The 27,687-nt window shown below is 52.3% G+C and overlaps 2 protein-coding genes across 8 annotated transcripts; one reads left to right on the plus strand and one right to left on the minus strand.

Annotated features, from left to right (window-relative positions):
- The first annotated feature begins 1,969 nt into the window (after positions 1 to 1,969).
- On the plus strand, positions 1,970 to 9,436 carry P2RX4 (purinergic receptor P2X 4). 3 transcript variants are annotated; one of them, XM_062009725.1, is made up of 12 exons: positions 1,970 to 2,260; positions 2,910 to 3,057; positions 4,012 to 4,083; positions 4,173 to 4,245; positions 4,426 to 4,522; positions 4,681 to 4,761; positions 4,868 to 5,009; positions 5,327 to 5,463; positions 6,777 to 6,870; positions 6,957 to 7,022; positions 7,102 to 7,197; positions 8,593 to 9,436. In XM_062009725.1, the coding sequence occupies exons 1-12, from the start codon at positions 2,130 to 2,132 to the stop codon at positions 8,746 to 8,748; spliced, it is 1,293 nt and encodes a 430-aa protein (XP_061865709.1). In that variant the 5' UTR covers positions 1,970 to 2,129; the 3' UTR covers positions 8,749 to 9,436. The 3 variants fall into 3 exon arrangements, with proteins under 3 accessions (XP_061865709.1, XP_061865710.1, XP_061865711.1); XM_062009726.1 differs by lacking the exon at positions 8,593 to 9,436 and adding an exon at positions 7,846 to 8,507; XM_062009727.1 differs by lacking the exons at positions 6,777 to 6,870; positions 6,957 to 7,022; positions 7,102 to 7,197; positions 8,593 to 9,436 and adding an exon at positions 6,290 to 6,769.
- Positions 9,237 to 27,636, minus strand: CAMKK2 (calcium/calmodulin dependent protein kinase kinase 2). 5 transcript variants are annotated; one of them, XM_062009723.1, is made up of 18 exons: positions 27,570 to 27,636; positions 22,735 to 22,862; positions 21,861 to 22,349; positions 20,915 to 20,962; positions 20,478 to 20,531; positions 20,272 to 20,323; positions 20,046 to 20,179; positions 18,881 to 18,917; positions 18,069 to 18,090; positions 17,737 to 17,825; positions 17,314 to 17,513; positions 17,170 to 17,223; positions 16,628 to 16,701; positions 16,004 to 16,091; positions 15,665 to 15,760; positions 15,000 to 15,128; positions 13,056 to 13,156; positions 9,237 to 12,672 (listed from the first exon to the last, which is right to left on the minus strand). In XM_062009723.1, exons 3-18 carry the CDS (start codon positions 22,296 to 22,298, stop codon positions 12,600 to 12,602), a joined length of 1,689 nt encoding a protein of 562 aa, XP_061865707.1. In that variant the 5' UTR covers positions 22,299 to 22,349; positions 22,735 to 22,862; positions 27,570 to 27,636; the 3' UTR covers positions 9,237 to 12,599. The 5 variants fall into 5 exon arrangements, 4 of the variants coding, with proteins under 4 accessions (XP_061865707.1, XP_061865705.1, XP_061865706.1 ...); XM_062009721.1 differs by lacking the exon at positions 27,570 to 27,636 and adding an exon at positions 26,909 to 27,013; XM_062009722.1 differs by lacking the exon at positions 27,570 to 27,636 and adding an exon at positions 26,909 to 27,007 and having other exon boundaries at positions 22,735 to 22,836.
- Positions 27,637 to 27,687: the final 51 nt, after the last annotated feature.

The raw sequence follows: 27,687 nt of genomic DNA on the forward strand, positions 1-27,687 counted from the left end.
CGAGGTGTTGGTTTGATTTCACTGGGGTGGGCGCTGGCAACACAGAAAGGCAATCCTCCTCCAGATCTGCTGATGTACCATCATTATCCCTATTGTGCTGTGTCAAATGAAAAACCCCAATGGTGAGGATCACTGTTGCAAATTCTCTCTGCAGTTGGATGAAGCAGCAAATGCTGTTTTCTTTATGTGGGGAATTGTTGTTGCAGAGCCACCCTGTGAAATTCAGTGATGCTGGCAGCTGCTGCACCAGCAAGTCCAATGGGAACCATGATAACGAAGAATCTGAGTTGATAGGTAACACAAGCAGTGCTGCTGGCAAACGCCAGCCAACACACAAGTACCAAGAGCAGCTCTTGCTGCTGAAAGAAAAAAGGGCAGTGCTCAACACCACCTCCCTTTGGTTTCAGATGAGGCCACTGAGCATGTAGTTTCCTGACTCACAGTTGAAGGCCTCATGGTCCATCCAGATTAAACAGGCTTGTTTTGGATGATTTCAGTGACACAGATGAAGCGTTTTCTGCAAAGCCCAACTGTTCTCTTTGTATTACTCCTTTTAGTTTGAACTCAGGGATTATAATGAAAAGTACTCCTACCATCTTTGTGTAACATTTTCGGGCATTTCATTCATTCTCATTGAAATGGCAGTGTTGGACTTTGGCCTCCTGTTTGCTCTTAGCTTCACACAGGCCTCCCCTCCTACACCAACCTCCTACTGAACCTGGCACAGCACGAGTTGCTTTGTGCTATGATGCCTAAGGCCGGAGTACAGACAGGGAGCAGCAAATTCAGGGTACATTAATCTGTACTTCAACCTTTTCAGGTCTTTCTTTTTGTTATTGTACTTGGACATGTTCTATTTTTGTAGAAACAAGGCGATTGTAACACGTATATTCTTCACTCCTTTGAACTGTGCTTTGTTCTTTCAGAGCTAACCCAGCAGTTTGCCATTTCCTTTTCCCACATGTATTTTAAGATATATTGCTGGCAGTTGATGCCAACTGTATTTATATCTTCAGTTATAATACACATTAATTGCATTAGCATTCATATTGCAGCATCTTATCTTTCTAGAGTGGGGAAATTTTACAGTTGGTGTTCCTGCTCTGACACATGAACTGTCTCCTTTTAGGAAGAATTACACTGCATATTCACTTAAAGACTGTGATTTTAATCTTTCACATTTGTGTGTATGTTCCTTCTTATCCCTTCTCTCCCCCCCCCCCCCCCTTTCTGGTCCTGTCATTTTTTACTGTTTTTGTAATAATGTTCTACTCATCTATAGCTGCCTGGAAGTCTCTTTAATTGTTTCGTACTGTCTAAAATTCCCACTGCCTGCTTGTTCATCTCTTTCTAATGATTTTTACCTGCTATTATGAGAGTTATGCTGGTATTTCTAAAGCAAGCACTGTGTTGGAAGCATCAGGTGGAAGGGACATTAATTAGGTGACGCAGATCTCTGCTTTTGTAGCAAAGATTAATTCTGCAACAGGACAAATCAAGGATTTGCTCATTGTGGATGGAGGGTGACAGTCTTAGATATGCTTCTGCTATCTTTTGCCAGGAGGTGCTCTGTCCTTGCCCTGAGCTGGCTGCAGGTTATGTCTTGGGGTTAGGATGGCCCTTGTCTGAAGTCCAGCTTCTTTGTGAGACTTAGTAGCTCAAGCTTAGCTTGGGACTGGCAGCAGCAGACTTCTAGGTAACAACTGGCCACTACAGAGGCGCAAAACTCCCCTTACACTTGCTAACAACGAGTAAAACATCTCCCAGATTTAGCAGCTACGGTGAGAGCATCCTCCTCGGGATGACCCAACCCCGTAGCCACGTACGGCTGAGCTACAGCAGTGGGAGGCCTCAGGGCAGATCTGCCCTTGCTCTGGCTGCCGAGCTCCGGGTTATCCCGAGCAGCCCGAGGGCTGAGCGCCGCGAACCCCTTCTCCCTTCCGGAAACACCCGGGGGAAAGGCCGCGGGGCCTCCGGGCAGCAGCTGCCTCCTCCCCGGCCGCGGGCAGGGCCAGCAGCCCGCAGCTGCCCGGGGCGGGCCGGCAATCCGGGGCCCGAGGCGGTACAAAGCCCCGGCGCTGCGGCAGCCGCCGCCCGGCCTGTGGGGACTCGCTTCGGGCGCCGCCGCCATGGGGTCGTGCGGGGCTTTGCAGAGCTTTCTTTTCGAATACGACACCCCCCGCATCGTGCTGATCCGGAGCCGCAAAGTGGGGCTCGTCAACCGCGGGGTGCAGCTCGCCATCCTCGCCTACGTGATCGGGTGAGCGGGCGGGTGGGCGCCGGCTTGTGTCCTGCGCCCCCCGCCCCGGGCTGTGGGCGAGGGGAACGGCGGGGGAGCGTGTCGGAGGGAAGAAGGGCAGCTCCTCGCTGGGAGCCGCCGGCGGCGTGGGGCTGAGGGGCGGCAGCCCGCGGCCTCGTTACGGCGGCAGCTCCCGGCTGCCGAGGCCCCGTTTTCCGTCAGGGAGGTCGAGGCTGGGTTGGTGGGAAGTGTCGGCTGAGGGGAGGCCGGGGCGGGCTGGGCTGGGTTAGTGGGAAGCGTCGGCTGATAAGAGGCCGCAGCCGACGTTAAGAAGTGCTAATCAGGCGGTGAAACAGCTTAACTGGGATTGTAGGGCTGCTTAGAGGTAGCAGACAGCACAGGACCCCTCAGAAGCTGTCCCAGAGGGTGTTGCTCACCTGGCAGCATTGTGCGAAAAATCAGTACTTAAACCCTAAAATAACCACTCTGGGGAAAAAATCAGAAGGGTGATTGCTGTTCCTGTGACTGTTGTGTAGAGAAACACTATAAAACTATATGGACCGGCCCTCCGGGGTGACACATGAGTAAAGGAGAAATTCTCAACTACCTGTGCTGGTTTATGGCATTTACCTCTTTGTTGTTGTTGTTTCTTGCAATCCTTCTCTTGCAGTTGGGTCTTTCTGTGGGAGAAGGGCTACCAGGAAACAGACTCTGTGGTCAGTTCAGTAACCACAAAGGTGAAAGGAGTAGCACTGACAAACACATCCACCTTGGGAGCCAGGATCTGGGATGTAGCTGACTATGTCATCCCTCCTCAGGTATCCATCACTTCCATGTGCAGAGGGAGGGTTTTCTAACAAACAGTCCACAGAGGTCTGGAGCAGCTTTGGCTCCAGCACACCCTGGATGTGGGAGAATTAAGCAGCTTTGCTTTGTTGCTGATAATGCTGAGCACTTGTGAAGCTTGTTTTGGTTTGTGCTTGTATAGGAGGGGAGATTTTGCAGGCTTCAGGAAAAGTTGCAACAATAACCACTCATCCTCTTTCTTCATGCTCTCTAAAGCAAACAATTCCAAGTTAACTTATTGGCAGAAGCTCCGGAATAGGCTGCAAGTTACTTGATCCGGAACTGAATTGAGCAGGAGATATTGCTGTAGTTACTGATTGACTCTGTGGGAATCTGCGCTGTGTGGGCAAATAAGGTTGGCAGGCCACAGCCAAACTGCTAGTTGTGGATCACTCTGCTAGCATGAAATGTGGTGCAGAAAAAAGCAATAGATTTAGCCAGATTTTGGTTGGGTGGTTGTATTTGCACATGAGTAGAGCAGAAGCAAACAACAGATTCTGCATCGCTGATCTGAACAGATCTGAAAATAGTAGAAGTGGTGTTCCCTAAAGAAACAAACCAGGACTGGGCCAGTTTCTAACAGATATGTTGAGGAGGAAGAAAAATTGAGAGTTGTGGAACTGGAGCTTTATTTCTTTTCCTGCCCTGCAACAGAGTGAGCTCTGTTTTCATAACATGAATGAGGAAGTTTGGGCCAAGTAGGAAGACAGAAAGGGTCACACTAGTCCCACAGTCCTTCCTCTGCCTAAAGGCAGCAGCATTAGGTGATACATGTGGAAATCTGCTTGTTTAGTGCTACACTGGCACTGCCCAAAGTAAGAGCCCTCTGCAGCCAGGGTTCCATCAACAAAGACCTTTGGGGCATTGCCTTGAGTATTCTTTGCAGACTTAGATTCTTACATTTCCTTCATGTTTTGCATATTCAGGAGGAGAACGCTGTGTTTGTCATGACCAATGTGATACTCACACTGAACCAGAGCCAAGGCCGCTGCGCAGAGGTAGGTACAGGATCTGTGTTAATCCTCCTTTGTGTGGGTGGGAGTGCAGGGGAAGGTTTCAGTTTAGTGTAATTATTGTTCCTCTCCAGCTTCCAGATGATAGTACAGAGTGCAAGGGGAAGACTGACTGTGTTCCAGGACATGCCAGCACCCATAGCAGTGGTAAGAAGCCTGCTGCAAAGGTTCCTTTCAGGCTGTGTTGCAATACTTCTGTGCTGTGCCTTCTCTCGTGGGAAGGAAGCAACACTTCACCTCAGTCTCCTTGTTCACTCACACTGAAGACAACTGAAAGGGAAGCCCATATTTTTGTTTGGTAGTACCTCCATTCATGTGTCTTTGCAGGCATCCAGACTGGAGAGTGTGTACCATACAACAGCAGTGTTAGTACCTGTGAAGTCTTTGCATGGTGCCCTGTGGAGGATGACTACCATGTACCCAAGTGAGTGCTCTGCCTTCTGCTCTAGGCTAGCAATATGCAGCTGATGTTTCTCCCTAAGAGCCACCACTGGGAAAAGCTGAAGAGGTGGTCATGAAGGACTCTGCAGAGTCTTGTTTATGAAAATACAAGTGAAACTTAGTTTTCCTGTTGTTTTGTAGGCCAGCATTCCTGCAAGAAGCTGAGAACTTCACCATTCTGGTGAAGAACAACATTTGGTACCCCAAGTTCAACTTCAGCAAGTAAATAGTGTGGGGGGGCATTGTGCTGTCTGGTGTCTTGGACAGTAAAAGAGAGCTGGAAAAGCGGAAGAAGGTGCAACGGATCTTCTCTCTGTTTCCCCCACAGGCGAAACATCCTCCCCACTATCACCTCCACGTACCTCAAGAACTGCATCTATGACTCCCAGACAGATCCCTTCTGCCCCATCTTTCGTTTAGGCCAGATAGTTGAAGCTGCTGGGCAGAACTTCCAGGAAATGGCTGTGGAGGTATTTGGCAAACCCTTCTCTTGGGTCTCAGCTGTGGAGCAGTAGGTGGTTGTCACCCTTTGCCTTGCAGCAGGAGCTACAGACACTGAGTAGCTGCAGGATGGAGAGCTGCTCTGGCCAGAGGGACTGGACTTAGTTCTACTTAACAAATATTTAGTCTTGGCTTGTGTGGGTGATGTTATGTGCAGGGGTTCAACCGGGAGAGCGAAAGACTGAAAGAGTGTTTGACTGAGACTGGGAAAAGAGTTAGTAAATCAAGAGTCCTAGTTAGCAGAAAGACTCAGACTGCTCACCTTCCTCTCTCCTACACTTGGCAGGGTGGAGTCATGGCAGTGCAGATCAACTGGGACTGCAACCTGGACAGAGCTGCTTCCCTCTGTGTGCCAAAGTACTCCTTCCGGCGCCTGGACAACAAGGACTCTGCCCACACCGTCTCTCCTGGCTACAACTTCAGGTAAGGTGACTGTGGAGAGCACCTGGTGTTCTGCAGCTCAGTCTGTTGCTGGCACAGTGTTGGGGACTGTCCTGGCTCCTCTGGCAGTTGCAGCAAGTCTTGGGACTTTCAGTAGTGCTTTAAAACATGGAGACTTTCTCTGATGCTATAAAACATAGAGCAGGTTGGATCCTCACCGTGTGCAAACCATAGCAGAGGAGAGAAGTCAGTGAAACCCCACTGATAGTGTTGGGAGTGTCTTAATCATATTTGCAGCAGCATTTGGGTGACTGGGCTAGCCTCCCATGGCATGGCAATGTGTGAGTTCTTTAGGGAAGAGCTAACCTCTAGAAAGTAGCTCTGTTAGTTGAAGACTGTATCTGCACCAGGAGTATTGCGCTGGCATACATCACCACATACCACATACACATTCTGGCCAGTACAGATAGGTCCAGCACCTCCAGTAAAAGCACCAGTATAGACCTGGGTAGCTGGCTGCATCCAGACTCAGAGCTATGGATTGGCCTCCTTGCTAAATCCTTGTAGCTGAGAAAACACAGCTCAGGGCTATGGCTGTGCCTGGAGTCACAAACTCTCATTTAGCTCAGGGGATCTCTTGTGGAATTTGAATGAGTTCACTGAGAAGCTGCTGTCACATGGACAGCTCAAGCATGTGTTTGGGAGCTGCCAGGCCTGCAGGTATTGGGGTGTTGGGTGAGACCAGCTGCAGGGTATTGCAGGCTGGGCTGGGCTCTGAAGTGGTTTTGCTAATTCTAGACTGCGTTGCAGCCCCTTACCAACCCTTCCTCTTCTCTTCCACCCTCTTCTCTGCTTCCTCCTGGCATAGTCAACCACGTGGCAGAGTAAGTCTGATCTCACTTAGATGTTGTCACCTCTTTTATCTGTTATTTGCCTGTGAGTGGAGGAGCAACCGTTGTGTGCCGGACGCCGCCCCCCTCACCCCTGCCCTCTCGTGGCTACCTGCACTCCTGCAGCCTCCTGCTTCCCTCCGGGAGGGCTGATTCTCATGTGCAGCTGAATTGCTGTCTGTCTGTCCTTCTCCTTCCCTCCTAAAGAGAACTTTCTTGCCTTCCTGTGCTTTGCAAACTTCCAGGTTTGGCTTATGCAAACTGCTGTCTTAAATTCCCCTCTTCTGGGTTTTTTCTTCTGTATGTGCTTGACTGCATGAAATCTCCCTCCATCACCTGAGGCTTGTCTATGGAAGTACCAGTGATCAGCTCATCTTCTTGGGATGGGGGACACACCTGGACAGTGCATGATCACATAAACAACCTCAGCATTTCCAGCTGAGCTCTGACCTATCTTTTCTCCAGGTTTGCAAAATACTTCAGGGATAGTGATGGCACTGAGTCACGGACGCTTGTCAAAGCTTATGGCATCCGCTTTGATATCATAGTGTTTGGAAAGGTAGGGTGACTTCATTCCTGGAGGTCTTGTGGTGGAGGCTTTCAGAGATGCTGAAAAACATGTTACCCCTTGTAACTGTCTTCTAGGCAGGGAAATTTGATGTAATTCCTACCATGATTAACATCGGCTCTGGCTTAGCGCTGTTCGGTGTGGTAAGTGCTGCTGTCTGCACGTGGACTTGCTTCTGGATTAGTGCCTCACTCTGTCTTAAACCCTCTCCATCTCTACTAGGCAACAGTGCTGTGTGACATTGTTGTTCTCTATTGTATGAAGAAGAGGTACTACTATCGGGAGAAGAAATACAAGTATGTGGAGGATTATGAACTGGTAAGCATCTGAGAAGGCAGAGGGAACACAAAGCTGTTTTATCCTCTGACTCTGGAGAGGTTCTGAAACAGGATGTTGAAAATCCACCTCAGATAGGGACTTTGGACCACAGCTCTGAGGAAACTTTTGTCAGAGAGGCTAATTTTTGCTTCAAAGCTGTTGCAGGGAGGAGCACTAGAAACAAATATTGTCACGTTTCCTGGGCAACCACTCTTGGAGAGGGAAATGTATGTTGAAGAATTTGTCATGTTCCCACTGCAGCTCTTTTTTTGGGTTGCAGTCCTTGGCAGTTGCCCTCTGAGAGCTGCAGACAACAGCTCTGTCCCCATCAAATCCTTTCATCTTGTCTTTTGGGGGTTCCAGCTGTGGTCTGTTGGGACTGTTGTGCTGACAGCCACAGCTACTGCTTCCTCCAAATGATCCCTTTGGCCAGTAGAAGGATTTAGTGGTGCTGGTGGAGCTCAGCCCTGCAGCCCTGGGCTTGGTGAGAAGTGTTGCTGCAGACTTCTGAATCAAAAGACCTTATGGCACTGGAAAAGTAAATTCTGAGTAGTGAAGAGTAGCTTGCCTGTGCAGAGGGTTTTATGTGGAAGGAAAAAGGAGAAAGAAGAGGTTTCTGTCAGAGAACTGAACCTCTGATCCTTGCAGGGAGTTGGTGAGACATATGGAACAGACTCTTGATGCTACAGCACCAACTGCTGCTGTAAACTGCTGCTGTGAAGGTTATTCTGACCCTGCCATGAGACCTTTGTTGGAAGGAAGAGGGGAACAAATGTGAGAAAGGGACCGTCTTCACTATTTTTCACTACTTTGGTTGGCTGGAGCCAGCCCCCAGAGAGGAGAACTGGGTCTGCTGCTTGTCTGTTCTCTTTCCAGGTTAATTGCACTAAGCAGAGGGGGAGCCTTGTGCTTTTAGGGGAGGCCTCTGCCCTGGCAAAGGCTGGAACAGGGGCTGATCCCACTCTGCTATTTCGACAGTTCTCTTCTGAGCTGAGTGGTAACAGGCACAGGTTGCTCCCTATGTTAAATGTGGCCCTGGCCAGCTGTTGCCTGACCTTGGGAGAGCAGCTCCTTGCTGCTGTTAAATCACTTTTCCTTGCCCTGAAGGATTGTGCTGCTTAGCTGAGCCTGTGCCTACTCCTTAAATGTGTCTCCAAGCTCCAGTGGCCAGAGACCAAGACAAAGTCCTGTGTGGTTCTGTTGTGCTATGGTAAATGCCTTCCTGGTTACAGAAATGTTTTTGCTGTTTTGCCTAATTTTTAGGGTACTTCAAGTTTACTTTCTTCTTAATAAAATATTGCCCTCTCTGAGCCCTGCAAGCTGGGTTGTGCTCATTTATTTTCCCCCAGGGCCTGTGAAGGGTAGGGTCAGTGAACCATCTTGATCTTTACACAGACAGCAGCTGTTACTGGAGAGCTGTCAAAGCCACTGCTCCTGTCTCTTTTGCCTGGATTCTATCAGCAAGAGTGCTGCTGCAGCTCCAGCATCTCCTCCACCTTGGTTCTCCTACCACCTTCTCTGTCTGGTGTGTTTCCAAGTGAAGAAACTTAAGAGGCTGGAGAGGGGGAGGTGGTAGCCTAAGACAGCCTTAGTCAGAGGCAAGTGTCATCTCTTGGAAGCCCCACTGTCTCCTTCCCTGGCCCCCATCCCATGCTTGTTACCACCCCACCCTGGTTTGGGGCTGCTGTATTTAATGGTTTGGGTTTTTTTAATTTGATTTAAGTAGGTTTGTTGGCTTTTATCTACTCAGGGCCTTGAGCAGCTCTAGTGATCACTCTGGCTCACAAGGTATAGCTCTTCCCTTCCTCTGACTCAGCGTCTTTCCAAGAGTCAGCTTATGAATGGAGCTGTTTGGATCATGCAGTGGCTACAAGCACTGTGGTCCTGTCCTCATCCCAGATCCCCAGCAGTGGTACAGCAGCAGTCTTCACTAACACAGAAAGATGTTTTCAGACTCCTCTTCCAACATGGAAATTCTCAGAGCTTGATAAAGACGAGTCAAACACGACAATGGTTCCACGTGATGGACTAACTATAGGTTTGGTTGCATGTCATTTATTTCAACTTGTACAGAGAAGCTTGAACAGCCATGTGGAAAAACATGTAGTTGCTGGCTGGGTTTTTCTTCCTTTCTTCTTAGGTAAAATAATTTAAAAGTGGTAAATACACAGTATTTAAACTTGATACACCTGATAAAGTTAAATGCATAATAAAGGGGATAGGAATGAAACACAAGCCTTGGTCATTAAACAAACAGTATAAAAATCAGCAATAGTTCAGGACCTTAGAAAAGAAACAGATCCATTGCTTGATAGGTAAGAGGGGCCCACCAAGAAAAACAACTCAGACAAGAGGCCTGGCTTCCCCTTTGAACTTTCCTGTGTGCTTTCAGAGCCATAAAGGCTCAGTACCCAGCATTAAGCCTACAGGCAGCACTGGGCTTGCTTGAAAGGAAGGGAGTTGGGGAAAATCAAGCTAAAGCCCAGTTCCAAGGCACAAGCAAAATGTTTACTTCACTAGGAGGAGAAAAGCTAACTTTGCTACTAGGGAAGGGCAGGTGGGGAACTGAGCAGATTTACACGTACAGTACAGCTTCTCTAACAGGGCATGCACTTAGATCTTCCTCACACAGCCACTCTTGATGCTAATCTACAACAAAAACCTACCTCAAGTTTCCTTCAGAAATGTGCATTCCAGAGGTGGCACTGAGACACCATCATTTGGGAGAGTGCCTTAGGGACATGCTGAATGAGGCGAGCCTGTGCTAGCCCTGAGCCACTGAGCTGTGGTAAAACCTGAGGCCTAGTGACTCTGTGGCTGGACGTGAGGGGCTAGTACAGCTCATTCTGGTCAGGAGCCACATTGCACCAGCCAGCCTCTCAGTTTGGTAAATGTAAACTGTCTCTCCAGGCACCTGACAAGTCACAAAGTGGGGACACACACCACAGAGCAGCTCTACACCTCTCCCTGAACGAAAGCACACCACACATGTTACTATGCTCCAGCTACAAAGAATCAGATGCTCTATTTTGTAATATTTTTCATGGGTTTTTTTTGGCAGAACAAGTCCATTTACAGGGTTAGACAAGCAAGCTGTCCCTGGGCAAGCACCTTCCTGTTTGGGAATGGGGGGAGCAGTGCTGGCACCAGAGGCACCTGTTTGGTGTTCCCATAGCTGAAGCTGCAGGGCTTTGGCACAGCCTCAGACTACAATGGGAGGAAAACAGTGTGTGTGTGATGGCTTCAGACTTTCTAACAGAGCTCCTAAACCATGAACCATCGTCACTGCCTTTGGAGAGAGGCCAGCAGCACAATGTTGTAGTAATAAATTGTGATTTAGGGGGAGCATTGCTTCCTGTGATCAGAAGACGTAAGGGACTGTTTGTGTAGGCACCTGCTAATGCTGTCCTGGCTTTAACAAAGACCTAGCCTGACCAGGAATTACCAGGCCAGGTCCATCTGCAGCAGGGCCAAGGACTTCACTGCATTGCTGCTTGTGGTGCCCAAGATGAAGGAAGACAAGGGGACAGTCACTTCCCAAAGGCAGGGCATCTGTGGCTGGGGGTAGCAGGCAGAGATCTTACTGTTAATCAAAATACTTTGGTCTCTCCTAGTGCCTTCTTCCTTAGGGCAAAGAATGACACCTCAGCAGTCCCTTACCTGCTTGGGACATTTGAATCCTCCCCCCTCTTTCAGCTTCACCATCATTTTAAATTCAAGGTCACACAACCACATGAGAGAAGAGGTCAGAGCTTTCCCTGCCAGTCCACGACACGGCTGTACTTACCGTGGCCCCTTGCCTCGAGCAAACCCTGACTCTTCTCCAGCTCACCCACACTGGGCTGTTCTCCAGCTTTGTCCAAGCACAGAGAACTTTGGGAAGTGAGTCTGGATGGCAGAATCTCTCCCACCACAGCACAAGGTTGTTGGGTTTTTTTGTTTGTTTACAAGCACCACAAAATAATCAGAGTAATCTGACTGAAGGTGAAGAGAGCTGTTCATAAGAAACAATCCAGGAATTAGGTATACACTGAATTTACTAACAAGCCTCTGATCCACAGGCATTCACAAATCACTGGTAACGAGCTTGCAAAAAATACATAGCATTGGCCCCAAAATCCAAATCAAGAGTTTGGAAAACAAAAGTTTCTTTGAAAATTACTAGCTACTCTAAGTATTTCAGTAAGATCTTAAATTCTAAGCAAGCCCTAAGTCTATACTTAAAAAATAGCATAAGTTCTATTACCTTTAACTGTAGTAAACCATGTAATGTACATGGAAGTGAAGGATTTTACCCTGAATTTTATATTTAATAATATATCTACCTAGATCAAGTAAAAGATTTAGAAACAAACTGTTGTTAGTGCTTCTTCTGCTGTTCTAAACATTCAGCTAAACACCACCTTTCACTCATATGTCTGCAGCAAAAATAGTTCAGACTGAACTTAAGCCCTTAAATACCTTTTCCTTTCATACACTGAATACTCAACTTACCAACCCTTAGTCGCACCAAGACCTTAGGAAAGGCATTAATTGCCTTTGGAGGTAATTAACCTCTCTCTGAATGTCCCAAAGATGCTGTGTAACACAACCTGGCTCCCAAAGGCAGGCATTCTTTAAAAAGCTGGAAAGGTGGGGTTGGTTGGGTTTTTTTTTTTGCTATTGTTCCCATGCAATTAAAAATGTCTCAATTAAAAACAAACCAGAACAACAAGAAATAGATGCAACATTTCCAGCAGGTCCTGAACTCTCAAAGTGCACACCTGGTTCTGCTGCCGTGTGTGTCACTTGGCAAAAGCTTCACCCTTCTGCACGTGCCCCCACGCTTGGGCACACAACACCCCAGTGATGCTGGCATTAGTCCCTGCTAATTATTTGGCATTCACACCAGGTAAAAGCAGTTACAAATGCATTTTTGACTGCTTTTGGTTTGGCTTTTTGTGGTTTTTTTGCAAAGCACTGCTGCTGCTCAACATGATAGCTCACCTCTCCATCAGCCAGCACTCCAGGAGATAGCTCACCTCTCCATCAGCCAGCACTCCAGGAGATAGCTCACCTGTCTGCTATCAGCCAGCACTCCAGGAGACAGCTCACCTCTATCAGCCAGCACTCCAGGAGATAGCTCACCTCTCTGCTATCAGCCAGCGCCTTCCCCACCAGAAGTCAGCAGTCCAAGTGATCGGATGTTCAATGTTTATGGCGAGTAGTCGGGTGTCTGATAACATGCTGCTATGTCAGCTCTACATCCAGCACTGTACTCAAATAGTGCTGTGGCATGCTGTGGTTGCTGTGGGCTCTGTTAGTGTTGCTCATCCTCAGCTGCACACTTTAATAACTTTAATAACTTTTAATAACTTGGTGCCCCTGCACCAAGTTGCTCAACAGAACCGCGAAGTCGATGTTCACGAGAGAAGTTCCTCCTCTCCCACGTTGGGCAAGTCGATGCATTTCAGATTATCTTCACTGCCTTGCTTCCTGATTTAAAAGGAAATAAAACAGTTGCTGAGTGACTCAAAAAACAACCCCACAGGGCAGACAATGAGACACCTGCATCTGCCTCTTCCCTCACCACAGGGACCCTCAGCATATGTCGTCTCCCCACTTGTAGCAAGCTGGAAGGACTCTACAAATCCACTCTTCAGCCCATCAGAGGGGCAGGATATGCCTTACCACAAAAATCATCCCACAGAGTGGTTACAGGTCAGACACAGGGTGTGTGAATGCCCCAGGCATGGCCCCATGGGAAAGAGTCAAAGCCCAGCTCCTCCAGTTCTCCCCCTGTGCTTTGCAGCGATTTCCAGAGCGTTAAGACGAGATGCAGATGTGTTTTTGGGATGAGGTGAAGGGATGACACTCACGGCAGCAGGTTCCCGGGAGCAGACAGCGACCGCTCCTCCCTCCTGCTCCCCTCAAACGGGTTCCCAAAGGATCGCTTCCGGATCATCGTTTTAACCAAGATCTGCCAAGACCAGATTGGAGTTTGTCAGCAACACTTGCCCTTTATCCAAGAGCATCAGGAATCTCCAACCCTCAGGCCCAAGTAATTAAGAAAAATAGCCAAAACAAGCTCAAGTTTTATGTTTAAAACAACCCAACGGAAGGCATCACGTTTGCAAGACTCCAGCCGCTTCGCTTGGGGCTGTGTCCTCATCTGAAACCCACGGTGCAACAAGCGAACACACAGGTGAGACACAGGCTAGGGATGAGAGGCTGGGAAGGAGAGAAAAGCCAGGTCTGGGAAGATTTCCTCTTACCAGAAGTAGGTTTTACTGATTGATGCATCCAGTACCTGCAAATTCCCAGTTCCCTGCGATTACCTGGCAGAAGAATTCATTGGAAAGGGAGAGCAGAAGGAAGGAAGGAACCAGCACCATTTTGCCTTAACATTTACCAAAAGCAGGCTGAAGAACTGGCCCTTTGTCTAGCTTTGTCTGTAAAACACAAAGTTAACCAGCATCAGCTGCGATCAGAGACTGCTGGGAACAGAGCAAGTGTCAGGGTCCTTCCCAGGCATCCCCAGCTTATGTCATTGGTGGGGGCAGAGAATAATGTGAGCAGCCTGGACCCTGCCTCAGCATATGCATCCTGCTCTGGGAACTTTTGCCTTCACTTGATATTGCTTCTTGCCTTTTTGTGCCTTATTTATGTGCTCAGCATCTCTGCAATCTTGATGGCAGAGATGCACCTGCCAGCAGAGTCCCACAGGCATTTTATGTGAGAGCTGAACTTGAACATGAACACCTGCAGTTGGGTGCACAAAGATCAGGCATCAGGAAGGTCATTTGGAAGAATCAATGCAAATGGGAAAACACAAGATCTGCCTGGAGGCACAGGAAAAGCTCATCTGCCCTGAGCTGTGCTCAACAAACCTGGATTTTCAAGAGGGCAAGTCACCTCTGAACAGGAGAAAGGGAGAGAAACCCCTCAGCAATGGTGATCTCTTTAAAGCAAGAGCTGCTTTTTCAGCTTGAGCAGCACAAGGCACATTTGCATATTAACATATCTGTGATTGAAGAGACTTCTGCAGGGTACTGAAGCATGAGGGAGCTCCAGAAACAGACCCAGATGTGGGTACAGCCACAAGATGGAAAAAGTGCTTCAAAGGGAGACCTGTACTTGAAGAAAAATCACAGCCTGGGTGTCTACAGGCAAATAATGCTGCACCAGGGCACTGTGAATGGTTGCTCACTGTTTCTCCTAGAAAAAGGACTAACAGGCACTCAAAGAAATCAGGATCAAAACCCAAAAGGATTTCAGTTTCCGCACAGGGCAGGATGACACCGTGGTTCTCACCACCAAAGCGGGTTGCAGGGAATAAAAATATGAGCTTGAAAAGAGATGAATTCACCAAGAATAGCTCAAGGCGGGGGCTGGCACATGCTGTGGCCCAGATTCCCTCCATCCCAGGAAGCTCCCACAGTCCCTACGGCTGGACAGGCAGGGCAGGAGCTCCTGCCTGGCCAAAACTCCCACTCCTGGCCATGGGCAGGTCCTGGGCCAGACACTTTTGCCCTGAGCAAGTACAGCAATATTTATGCAGCTCAAGTGTGGAGACCAGCAACTCACTGACATGCCTCTTTGGGAGCACTCTGAAATATTCCCCTGCACTGCAGGGTACAGCCACCTCAAATGGCATGCTGAGGCCCCCTCCTGCAGCACTCGGTTCTGAGAGAGGGAAGGCCTCTGCTCTAATCCTCTCCAATGCTTTTGCCTTTCAGCAGCAACCTCCAGCTGCTCAGGACCACCCCAGGAGGCAGCGTGGACCCCCATGTGCATCCACAACCAGCTTCCCTCCCACTCACCACGGTGGCCAGGCTGGGGATATGCTTGACTGAGTTCTCCACCTCCTCCTCCGTCACCTCCACGAGGGTGCAGTTCTCATCCTCCGTGGGCAGCAGCTCTGCTCCGTTCTTGGTGACCCAAGGGTGCAACTTCAAGTAATAACACAGCCTGTCAGGGACGATTTCCTCTTTTTCATAACTCAGACACACACAAGCCTGGCAAACGCATCTCCTCGCCCAAGCTACGGCCCCTACGAGCTCCTCAACTAGCAGGGAGCAGGGCAGAGATGTGAGATGCCATCTCACCAGCTCACCCCAGCTCAGCCTGGAGCAGAAAATGCCATGGTGGGGCTGATCCAGAGCCAGCGCTGGCCCTGACCATGCAACCAAGCAATAACCTTGGTGACCTACAGCAGTGGGTGTCTCAGTGGGTTTTAGAGAAGACCTATTTCCACTGTCATCTCACAAATGGGACAGCGCCAGGAGGCAGGAATGATTTATTCCAGACCCATACCTATGAGCTGTAGTGATGGGAAGACCCATCAAGCTCTAGTCTGGGACCTGAATTAATCCGCAACAGAAGGGAGAAATGCCTCTTTCTCCTTGCCCACACACCTGGTGTCCTGGGTGGCTGCAGGAGGAACACAAAAGGGTTCAGCAATTCCCCCTCCATCCTTCCCCCCTACCTTAGTCTCCATTTCCTCAGCTTCTCGCCCCTTCCAGGCTCCCGCAGGGGCAGAGGACCAGAAATCTCCTGTGAAAGGCTGTTGCACAGTACTTTCCTGGTAGCAGAGGAAATACTGTATTCAGGGGATTTCCTTTTGCCTGTGACTTCTGTAGGCACCAAAGTTCCCAAAGCTGAGCAGGTCCCAGAACAAGGGAAGGAGCTGAGACTTACCTGCCCAGGGGCCCTGGGCACAAGGGGAGGACCTAGCCTGGCGCGATCAAACTGACTCCCAAAGAAAGCCAAGCAAGAAGTACACAGAAGTGAATCCACAGCCAACACCAGGGGGTTGGGTCAGTACCTTGATTTCTGGGACCGAAATCCTGGATTCAGGGTTTTTATCCAGCATCCGTGTGATCAGATCCTTCAGGAAGTCTGTAACTTCTGGCCTGGGGAAAGGAGAGGGCAGAGAGGAAACGGGGAAGGGGATGGATGCTGCCTCCCTTCCTCACCCCACTGCCAACCGCTGTGGACCTTCCCAGGCAAACTGAGGATGGACCCCAGCTCCAGGTACTCGTGCACCCAGGTGCCACACAGCCCTTCCTGCCCAAAGTCCCCAGGGAAGCAAAATAGCCCCCTTTTGGGCAATCTGAAATGTGATCCCTTGGGTACAAGGCTGCGAGAGCCCATCTCCAGCTCCACCCAGGCCAAAACCCAACAGGCAGCCACTGCAGAGTTAATCTGTTCCCTCCAATGCCTCTGCAACTTCAATTGCTCCTTCTTCAGCAACAGCAAACCACATTGCCTTCATGTTCAATGCACAGAAGCTTTGCAGGGCTGAGGGCCAAGAGAAGGGCCCAGAGCCTGAGTCTGGCAAAACCAAAGCAGAGCAGGGCCAGAGCCACCCAGGCAGCACCCAAGAAACAGCTCAAATGAGCTTTAAGATAAGGACTGAGGAGTTTCTTGGGTTTTTTGGAGTACTTACTGGTCTGGGAACTCCAATGTTTGTGTCTTGATTTTGTTGTGTAAACTCAGGATCCTTTCATCCATAAAAGGGCACTGCCACAAAGAGAAAGAGCAATGAGAAAAGCTTTGGCTTAGCCTTTGCTAAGAAGCAGCAGTGGGGCAGCCAGTTGAGCATCAGGATCTCGTAGGGTTTGAGGGAAAGAAAAGAGTCCTAGGAAAATACCAGATTTCCTATTATATCAATGGCTTCTTTTAAACACAAGTGAAAAAACCCATTTGACTAAAAATGGCCACATTAGTACAACAGCTCTTTTCCTAAAAAGAATATCTGTCCAGACACTTTTTCCCCTGGGGAAAAAAAGAGAAACAAGGCCCCGTGGGCTGCACCCACCCCAGGGACAGGCTGAGCTTTCCTCTTTCCACCCACACATCCCTGTGTGCCTTCAGGAGTCCCTGACTGCCCAAACAGGGGTGCAAGGTGCAAATCCCAGCAGCATTGGCACAGGGGAGGCACATTCCAACCTGCCCTGAACCACCAACAGTGACAGTCACCATCGTTACCTGCCCAAAGACGAAGCAGTACAGCGTGATCCCCATGGCCCAGACATCCAAAGCCTGTGGGGATGACAGAGCACAGTTACATCTGCCACAGACAGCATGTGCAAGCAAAATGAGTCCCAAATCCCTCTAATTGCTATGAAATACCTTTCCAGAGAAGATTTTCCTGGTTTCTGAGAGCGTCTCCGGGGCCATGAAGGCTGGAGTGCCCACCGTGTTGGTCAGGAGGGCATCGGCTCCCTTGAACTCGTTGCTCACTCCGAAGTCAGCGATCTTGACGTGCCCATCTTCCCCCACCAGCAGGTTGGAAGGTTTAATATCCCGGTGGATTATCTTTTGATAGTGCACTGCAGCCAAAGGAATTAAACAAGTCATTCAGCAGCAACACTGGTCTGCATGAAGGAGACACAAAGGCTCTGCATGGCTGTTCTGCTGACCCCACCACTGGCCTCAGCTTCAAATCCCCCTCTGCAGTAGCGTGAGACACCAGAAACAGCACAGAACACCAGCAGGAAGTCCAGCCCCAGGTGTTTAAAAAACAAATCCCACCCTTTTTGCAGAGACACTCACAGTATTCAATGCCCTTGATCAGATCCTGGAAGTAGAACCGAGCCTGGTCCTCGCTGAGAGGCTTCAGGGTTGGGATTTCCATCACGGGGCTGCAAAGACGCCAGAGAATGGAGCTCATTCCTCATCTGCATGCACTGAAACAGGTCCCAGAGGCTTTGCTGCCAGCACACAGCCCCAAACATAGGCACATAGAGAGTGTGCACAACTCTATCTGGGTTGGAGGGATGTTACCCAAACCCAGCATGAACCTGCCCATTGCCCATGCTGGGCCACCCCCAAACCCACCTCACACCCAGGCTTTAGCAGGCTTAAGCCTGGAATTCAATACTCACCCTTGCTTCACCAGTTCAAACACTGAAACACAAAAGAAAAAGTGGTTACTGATGGCTTACAGGGTAGAGCTCCTGCAAGCACAGCCCCAGCACAAAGGCAATTCTTCTGATGAGAAGAATTAGGGAAAGAGTATGTATTTTTAAAAGAGATGCTATCTCATGCAAGGCACATGTCATCTTCTGTCTTCAGTTAAGGGGATGCTGCCAACCACCTCCTCTGTGCTGCAGCTTGAGTGTCATGAAACACCCTCTGCATGGCACCATCAAACCCTCAGCTTGTGAAAGCTAGGCCAAACCCACACCTTGAGCAAACCTCAGTGCTTGGCCATGAAGGCCCTGAACAGGCTGGACATAAATGATGGGGGGAAAATGCCTCCTCCAAAAGTGTCTGTGGATTGACATCAAGCAAACCACTGCAGTCTGTAAGACAGGGTAGGAAATGGCTCATTTGTACTGTGCATAATTAACATGTGCCTTGTTCTGGAAGCCAAAGAAATAAAGCTATTTTTTGGCAGCCCAGCTTCAGAGCTGAGAACATAAATGCTGGTACTTCTCATGGCAAAGCATGCCCTGATGTCAAATTAAAGCCTGTAAAGTGCTATAAAGCATTCCTGCCTCCCTTCAGGACACAGATTAGATCCCATTTCTCTGACCATTAGAGGAAATTTGTTCTTCCTGCACATCCAAGCCAAACCCACTCCAGAGATACCCAACCCTGCACAGAGCCACCCCAAAACACAGGGGAACCCTTTGTCCCAGCAAACCCCATCCACCCAACACCTCACAAGCACCACGGGGCAGTGGGCAATTACCCATGTACAGGTGGTCTTCACTGGGGTCATCCAGGACCTGTTGAAAGAAGCAGAAAGGCAATTAGACAGCACAAAAAACCCCACACAAACCCTTGCAAATGACACACTGATTTTTCATGTAGTGGCCATCCCAGTTGTGCACCATCTGCACCATCTGCATGGTCTCTGAGGGCGAGCACAGGGGGTGGGGGAAAACAAAAAAGAGGACAGAGATTTATCTGTACTTTAAGGAAGTAAATATTTAAAACACAAAGGAAGCATCATCTGACTCATGAGCCAAATAAACTCCAGCCTGCACACCCTTCATTCTCCACGTTTTGGACTGTTTCATGCAGGCAGTGAGCAGAGGGCAGCTGCACCGCAGAGTCTGCAGAACCACCAGTTCCTCCTTCCAAACCCATCTGAGCACTTGCTTCCTCCAAGGAAGAAACAGTTTTCTGCATTTGCCTTTCAGGGCAGGTAAGAAAGAAATTCTCTTTTGGGAGGTGGGAATACAAAAACCTTTTAAACCAGGAAAAACACAAGTTTCCCACATGCAGGTCCTGCCAGGGCTCAGTGTTGGGGCCTGTTCTGTTTAACATCTTTACCAATGACCTGGGGGACTGAGTGTACCCTCGGTAAATTGACTGATGACACAAAGCTGGGTGGGTGTATAGAACTGATTGAGGGAAGGAAGGTTCTTCAGAAGGCCCTGGACAGGCTGGAGCAATGGTCCACAGGCAATTATATCAGGGTTAACAAGGGCAGGTGCTGGGTCCTGCACTTGGGCCACACCAACCCCAGGCAATGCTCCAGGCTGGGGCAGAGGGGCTGGAAAGCTGCTGGAGGGAAAGGGCCTGGGGATGTTAATCAACAGCAGCTGAACAGGAGCCAGCAGCGTGCCCAGGTGGCCAAGGGCATCCTGGCTGGCATCAGCACTGGGGTGGCAGCAGCAGCAGGGCAGGGAGTGTCCCCTGTGCTGGGCCCTGGGGAGGCTGCAGCTCGAGGGCTGTGTTCAGAACTCCAGGAGCTTCAAGGGCTTTTCCAAGTGAAATGATTCTGTGATTCTATCCCAGCCCCTCTGCTTTCCCTCTCTCTGCCCAAGCCAACGTGTAGCCCATCCCCACAGCATCCAGCTGCCTTCACGCTCAGGGTGGGTTCTGGGAAGGCACCAGCTGGCACTCACCTCCACCAGCTTCACCACGTTGGGGTGATCCAGCTTCTTCAGGATGGCAATCTCCTGGTAGACCTGTTCAATGGGCCCTTTGGGCTGCAGGCAGCCCTCAGGGGCAGCTTTGGCCCCACGGGGCGGTGGGCGGCCTGTGGGAAAGGCAAAGGCGGGGGGTGTGATTGGGAACGAGCCCCTGGGGTCCCCAAAGCATCCTCCACCCTACAGCTTTTGCTGCACTTACGAGGGAAGCCTGCCTGTCTCATCAGCTTCTTTTTGGAGAGAACCTTCATTGCCTGTAGGAGGGGAAAAACATGTGGGATTTGGGGTAAATTAAGGATAAATCAGGGTCTGTGGGATGTGAGCAGCACAGAGCTGAGAAGTCATCAGAGGGGATCCATCCCCAGCCCACCACCCCTGCTGCGGGCTTTTGGGGCCTGTGCTACTCACATAGTAGGTGTTGTCATCCTCATTGTAAGCCAGCTTCACCACCCCGTAGGAGCCCTGGAGAGGGGCACAGCCACAGTTAGAGACAGTCCAAAAAGTCCCCGCAGCACCAAATCAGGCTCTGGCCCCTCCACAAACCCCACTGGGACTCCCAGAGCTGGTGGGTGATGCTGGGAACAGTGGGGCATACAATCCAGCAAAGAAAAGCTTCAAACGCCTCACTTTGTGGGAAGGGAAATGTGGAACATTAATAGTAACTTAAAAAATGACACAGTTCAATTGGCACCACCCAGAAGAGACTGGTGTCACAGTGAGGAGCCACAGGAGTGGCTGTGCTGAGCAGCTGGACTTGCCATCTCACCAACTCAACAGCAAAAGTGAGCCCAGTGCCCTCCTGCCCCAAACCTCCCCTTCCCACCCCAAATTCAACCAAATCTCACCTTGCCAATCTCATCCTTCAGCTTGTACTGGTTGAGCTGCACACAGTCCTGCGGGGAGACAGGGGAAGGATCCGACACGAGCCACGAAGCCTCTTGCATTTGCTCTCCTCTCCTTTTAAATCCCTAGGAAACCTTTCTCTGCAAACTCCCAGCCTGTCTGCTCTGCTTGGGCACCTCCTGGGGCTGGGCAGCTTTCATCCAGGAGCCGTTAACAGTTGACAGCCGTTAACAGTTAAGGGTGGGTGGCCCATAATGTGTGATATTGTCCCTCACATGGAAGGGGCTGAGCAGCAGCACTGGGGATCAGCACTGGGACAGCCCCAGGGGCTGACACCAGCCAAGATGATGGGGTGACACTTTTTTCTGTTGTCTCAAGTGAGAAGACAAGGGGTAATGGGCATGAGCTGGAACACAAAAAGTGCCACTTAAGCACAAGGAGAAAGTCCTTTGGTGCTGAGGTGAGGGAGCCCTGGCCCTGGCTGCCCAGGGAGGGTGTGGAGGCTCCATGGGAGGTTTCCAACCCCACCTGGACACGTTCCTGTGCCCCCTGAACCAGGGGAACCTGCTTTGGCAGCGGCTGGAGCAGCTCTGCAGGGCCCTTCCCACCCCACCATTCTGGGACTCTGTGATTCTTTGACCCAGCACCGAGTATTTTTGGGTTTTATGAGCAAAGCAGCACTCGCTGCCTGGTTCCTGTAGTGCTGGCAGGCTGGGAGCAGGCAGGGCCAGCTCCCCCACAACACAGGCCTGAGCTGCCGGGTCCAACACAGCCCGGAGCTGCCGGGTCCCACCTCCCTGAGGGCTGGCCCCACGGCCCACAGCGGCTCAGGACACCCCATTGCAGACATCCCACAGGGTTTCATCCCGAGGGAGCGAGTGAGGAGCAACGCCCAGGGCAGCTGGGGCAGCGGGGAGAACCCCGCGAGCAGCACCGACCCGCCCTCACCTGCAGTCCCGTGATGGACACGCGGTTTGACTCCACGGTCGGGCGCCGCGGCAGGCGCGGGGAGGAGTGCGGGGACGTCACCGGGGAGTAAGGGAGGGACGGGTAGATGAAGCGCTGCTCGCCGGGGCCGTCGCTGCCGGGCGAGCGGGACGGCCGCGGCCGCTCCTGCAGGGAAAGCTTCCGGCCCGAGAGGTGCAGCTTGGCCCTCGGCTCCCGCGCGTCCCCGGCCCCGTCCCCTCCGGGCGCGTTCATCTCCTCGCCCTCGCTCGCGCTCCCCGTCGCGTCGCACTCGGTCACCACGATGAGCGAGGCCATGCCGGGGCGGCGGCGGCTCAGCGGCCGGGGGTGCTGCGGGGCCACGGGCACGCGGGGGCCGCGGCCTCCGTCACGGCGGAGGGGCTGCAGCGGGGGCGAGCCGCCGGGGACGCACGATGGCATGGCGCGAGCAGCGGCCTCATCCCGGCCACGCCGCGGCGGGGGGCTGCGTGCCTGCAGAGACAGGGCGGCTGGATGAGCTCCCCTGGGAACGGACATTTCCTCCTGCTCCTCCCTCCGCTACAGGTTAATTGACGGGGGACAGTGAAGTCAAGGGTGGTGGGGCCATGAGTGTGCGTCCTCCCTGCCATGGGGCTACTGCCACCGCTCCTTCCACCCCCTTCACTTAAACACCTACAGGGAATAACAACTCCATCATCCCTGCGGTGGAAACACCACAAAAGGGGTGTTTTACAGGGGCTGGATGCAGCCTCACACCATACTGACATAAACACCACTCGCTCCCCTCCCTTACTGCTCCATCCCACAGTTGGAGCGGGCACATCCCTACCAAACACCCCTTGAACAAAGCAGCTCAGGGGCACAGGGACCCACTTACCAAGCGTGACGTGCAGGATCAGCTCCCCTGGCTCACTGCTTCCTCCCACAGCCCATCATTGCCAGTGTTCTCTCTTCCTCACCCCGTGTTCCCCAGAGCCTTCTGCGCAAAAAAACAGTTTCCAGAACCTTGAGATAAGTGAGAAGACAATTCTGTTAGCAGCAAAGAATTTAAAGTTTAAAACAACACCACTAAATAATCGTTTGGGAAGGGGAGGATGTGGAGTCAGTTCCCAGCCGGGGCACCCCGCAGCAGCCAGCAGAGCGGGACGGCTGGTTGGTTCCAAACCATCACTTTCCCTGCCACAACACTGATGCCATTCTTAATTTTTAGGTTAAGGAGCTGCTGCAGAATCAAGTGGGAGAGAAAAAAAACCCCCACAAGAATATCCTGAAACAAGCAGCCCAGAAGCAGAACAAGGGTTGAGGCGTTCTCCTCCCTGGATCCCACACCTCAGCGAAGCGGACGGTTAAAATTAGCTCGGCTGCTCTCCACTGAAGTTTGCGCGACGCAGCACAAGCGCTCGGGATCAGCCCGGCACGAATTACAGGTCAACTGCAGAAATCAAATCGACTCCCCCTTCCACGAAGCTTCACAATGGCCTAATTGCTGTTTTCAACACCACTCCATAAACTGGAGCTTTTCATGCCTGAGCGGGATCATCCGGGAGCTGAAGCCAACCCGGCGCCGCTTCGAGGCGCAGACGAACGCTGGGGATGCGAAGGCTATAAATAAGCCAACGAACAGCAACAAGGACAAACTATTTCAGAAACACTGTGTTTCATGGGGCTGAATCTGCTCCCCATTGGGGCTTTGCTGGGCAAGACAGCCAGGAGCTGCCAGCCAAGCCAAGCCAGGACTCTGCACCTCAGGCATCGTGGCTGCAAAACTCCCCCCAGCCCACACAAGTGTCTTAGTGCACTCCCAATATGGATGAGAATAAACAGCCACCCCCTGTCCTGCTCAACCTGAACCCTCAGGGCTGCAGCTCGAGGCCGGTTGCCACTTGCCTGGCTTGCTTTGGGCACCCTGCCAGCGGGCACATATAAATAGCTGTCCCTCGAAGCCAGAGCTGATCCCAAACGCCGTGCCCTCTGTCCTCACCGTGCACCGTGGCCACACCAAAAAAGGCAGCTGATCCGGGCAAGCCTGAGATGAAGCCAACCCAGGAGCATCATCAGCCACAGCACTGGTCCCCTACGGTGGCACCACCAGGCCAGGCATCCCGTCCTGCCCTCAGGGCACCGCCTGCATTCCCAAAGGTTCCTGCTGAACTCTGCTGGCTGGAGCAAAACTGTTACCAAGTCTCCACCACACTCCAGAGCCAAGAGTGCCCTGGTCAGTGGGAGTTAATTGGCTTGACCAGGATAAACATATCAAGGCTGATTAATTTGAGCAGCTTCCTTGGGCTCTGTAAACAGGCTAAAAGTCATCCAAGCACCACTGTAACATCAGGGTGGGAAAGCAGAAGGGTTTTTCCCTTTGCCTGTGTGCTGAGGGGCTGAGCAGGGGGGGTTTGCAGCAACTGCCCCCTGAGATGATGCTTTCCCCAAGAGAAACCCAAAAGTGGGATCCCACTGTTGAACACAGCCCGTTCTCTTCAATAAGCACATGGGGCTAGTGAAGGAGAACAATGGTGCTCCCAGCCAGAGGGAAAACTGAAGTAGCTGGAATGTGGAGAAATAAACCCAAAAAGGAGAAATGCAGCCCAGGGCCTTTGGCTTCACCAACCCACCCGGGTCCTTGCCTGGGGAAAAGTGGCACATTCTGGTATGAACTCTGGCAGATCCTTATGTAAAAGGCAGCACATGCCCACAAAATCCTCAGGAAACACAAGAGGCTGGTGTATAGGAATGATTTATCGGCACGGCGCTTGGCTGCGATCCACACAGAGCCCAGAGCGGCTGCCGGGGGATTATCGAAGCAATCAGTCTCGCATCTAATTCAGCAAGGAGAGGGATATTAAAATGAAAAGAGGTCTGTGAGAGCCTGGCAGCAGCTCTCCCTCTCGCTCAGCGGCCACGTGGCTGAGCGGAAACGAACGGCAGCGAAAACGGCCCCTGCGAGGGTGAAGGGATTCGTCCGGCCCCCTCCTGCCAGCCCAGCTCTGCTGGGAGCCTGTGCTCCCTGCCTGCTCCCTGCTGGGATGTGGCCACCTCCAGATGGGAACACGCCAGCGTGCAGATGCATCGGCCCGTCCTTCCCTCCCTGGAGCTGTTTCTCTACCCATGCACTGGTCGATGATGGGACGGTGCCCCGGGCTCCTCCCCCACACGCTTCCCTCCAGCAAGGCCACACTCGGTGTCAGTCAGGGTCAGACCCTCCCAAGGGAGTAAGACTTGGTGTCAGCTCCAGCTGTGACACCTCCATCCATCCTTCTGTGGGGATCAGCTCACTCACTGTAGAAAAAGCTGTTCATAAACCACAGCTGAACACAAACCACCCCAACCAAGGCTGGTTTTACTCACAGGGGATCCTCCCCCTGCGACTGCCAAAGGTCTGCAATTAAAAGTTAACCAGGGCCAGTGCACAGGGCAGTTATCAGCTCTCACTGGGCAGAGTCCAGTGGCTATTTTGCTTTCCCTGGTCACCCTCAGTGGTGGAAGCTGCAGTGCCAAGCGCCGTGTCATCTGCCGCAACGGGGGCATCGATCACAGTTTCCCTTCCTACGGGTGAGCGCAAACCTTGCCAGAAATATATTAGTCACTGTAGTATACAAAGACCATATGTATCCCTGCCTGCCTCTGAATGGAAAAAAATCTCTCAACAGCTTCTCGAGAAGCCAGAGGACACCCAAAATAACAGGACACTGGAAACAGACACCCAGCTCCCAACTACACCAGCTCCCTGTGCCCGAGCAGCAAAGCTTTTATCACCCTCAGGGGAACAGAAGAGCCTCCTGTGCTGCCTGATCCATTCAACACAGGATGCAAAGAACTGGGGAAAAAACCCCAAACCCCAGTGGCAGGTTTCAGTAGGAGTCCAAAACCATCAGGATTTTTTTATGGTGATACCACCTGATACCATTTGAGCAATACAGTGTGAGCATCCCAAAACAAGATGGTGTTGAGCATGGGATGAGCTCAGGGCACCACCATCACCTTGTCCAGTGCTCCCTGGGAACAGCTCCAGCCCGTGATGCCCATGAAAGAGGACGCAAGAGCAGCTCTGCACTTGGTGGACACCACTTGAAAGACATTAGGGCTGAGCTGAAAGCAAAGCCTCCTCCAAACTGCCACCCCAATCTGATAACAGGCACCTTCCCCAGGACAGCGCTGGTCGATCAGACACCCCTCACAGTGCTCTCAGGTAGGGACTCTTGGGTTTTGTTGGCTGTTTTTTCCCAAAACTAAGTGCTCATGGAGAGGGACAGGGCTCTTTCTCCCAGGAGATGGGCTGCCTCTCTGGCTGTGGGCCACCACAGCAGCTCCAGCATCCACAGCCACCACACATCCTCTCCCCACTGCGGTTCCCTCTGGTCCTGAGGACTGACCAGGTCCCCCACGTCCTGTCCCCAGGGACGGGTTCTGCTCCTGTGCCATGGCACAGCTGTTTGCCCACAGCTCCAGGGCACCAGCCTCCCGCAGTCACCCTGCCACTGCTGTTGGTCTTTGCTGTTACCTTCGTGCTCCACGCACGTGGCCGCAGGGCTGCATCCCACCTCCCAGTCACGCTCAGTCTCTCTCAGAAACCCAACCTGTGGCCTTTCCTAATGAGACCTGTCCCCCGTACACAACCACTCCATCCCTTCCATCATCTCCCAGCCTCTCGTTTTCCCCTTGACCTTAAAAATCCCCTCCTTCTCCCCACCCCACGGCCTAACTCTCCCCGCTCCCGCAGCCCCGAGCCCTCGCCTCCGCAGGCAGCAGCCCCACGGGCTCCCGCAGGACGCCTGGCGCCGCGGGCACGGCCAGCGCCCCGCCACATCCCCGCGGCCGGAGGCGAGCGGGAGCGGGATCCGCCGCCCGAAGCGGGACGGGGGAGGTGACAGCACCCGCGCCCCGCGGCACCCGCAGCCCGGCCAGAGCCCCGCGGGAACCCGCCTCGGACGGAGATGCCCGTTTGTGCCGGGAGGGCATCCCCGGCTCCGGGCGCGGCTTTGTCTCCGCAGCCGCGGGCTCGTCCCCCCGGCCGGGCCCGCACGGCCTCGCCCGCCCGTCCCCGCAGCACCGACCTGGCGGGACGCGCCGGGAAGCTCCGCCGGGCCCGGGCAGCGGCACCGCGGCCCCCGCAGCCCCCGCGCCCGGAGCGCGGCCGCCCGGCGCCGCCTTCGCTTTCGGTTCCGCTCCGGCGGCGGCAGCGAGGGAAGGAGGGAGGAGGAAGGAAGGGATGGAAGGAGGGAGGGAGGCGCCGCTCCGCCCCGGGGAAGGGGAGGTTTCCCCGCGGGCAGCCGCATCCCTCCTGCCCACCCCCGTGCGCCGTTCCCCGGGTGGGTTTTTGGGGGTTGGGGGGTTTTTTTCGGAGTATTTTCTTTCCCCGGCCTCACCGCCCAGCGCAGCCGCGGCCGGAGCCGCCGTGCCCGGGCCGGACCCGCTCCCCCGCCGCGGGCATCCCGCGGGACACCGACCCCGGCCGCCCCGCAGCAGGGCTAAGCGGCTGCCCAGCGCTCCCGAGCGATCACCCAGAGGGGATTTGAGAAAGCAGTTGTTTGGAAAGGTCACGACTCCCAGCTCTGCGGCACCAGGACGAGGCAAAGCTGCCCCACGGACACGGCCTTTAACTCCCCAGCCGGCACCAGTCTTTTGAAAGCATCTCCCTCGCTTTGTCCGTGCCAATGAGTTGGTTTTTCTTACCGAGCACTTTCCCATCAAGCACCATTATTGTGCGGAGCTCACCTGCAGTTTTCTGAGTGTCTCTTCACGAAGCAACAGCTTCAGCCTTGAGCAGATGCAAACACCACGGCTGGCACAAACCATCTTCCTCATTTTGCTTTGACCCACGTGTTGGCGCTGC

This window comes from Colius striatus, chromosome 17 (assembly GCF_028858725.1).
Source record: "Colius striatus isolate bColStr4 chromosome 17, bColStr4.1.hap1, whole genome shotgun sequence".
NCBI classification, from domain to species: Eukaryota; Metazoa; Chordata; class Aves; order Coliiformes; family Coliidae; genus Colius; species Colius striatus.

Excerpts from the sequence above, each read along its gene's own strand:
- CAMKK2 (XM_062009723.1), bottom strand. The coding sequence starts at position 22,298 with ATGCCATCGTGCGTCCCCGGCGGCTCGCCCCCGCTGCAGCCCCTCCGC. Across the intron at positions 18,091-18,880 it reads TGAAGACCACCTGTACATGG|TGTTTGAACTGGTGAAGCAA; the intron begins GTAATTGCCCAC and ends TTTGTGTTTCAG. Across the intron at positions 16,702-17,169 it reads ACTGCTTCGTCTTTGGGCAG|TGCCCTTTTATGGATGAAAG; the intron begins GTAACGATGGTG and ends TCTTTGTGGCAG.
- P2RX4 (XM_062009725.1), top strand. The coding sequence starts at position 2,130 with ATGGGGTCGTGCGGGGCTTTGCAGAGCTTTCTTTTCGAATACGACACC. Across the intron at positions 4,246-4,425 it reads TGCCAGCACCCATAGCAGTG|GCATCCAGACTGGAGAGTGT; the intron begins GTAAGAAGCCTG and ends GTGTCTTTGCAG. Across the intron at positions 5,464-6,776 it reads TCTCCTGGCTACAACTTCAG|GTTTGCAAAATACTTCAGGG; the intron begins GTAAGGTGACTG and ends TCTTTTCTCCAG.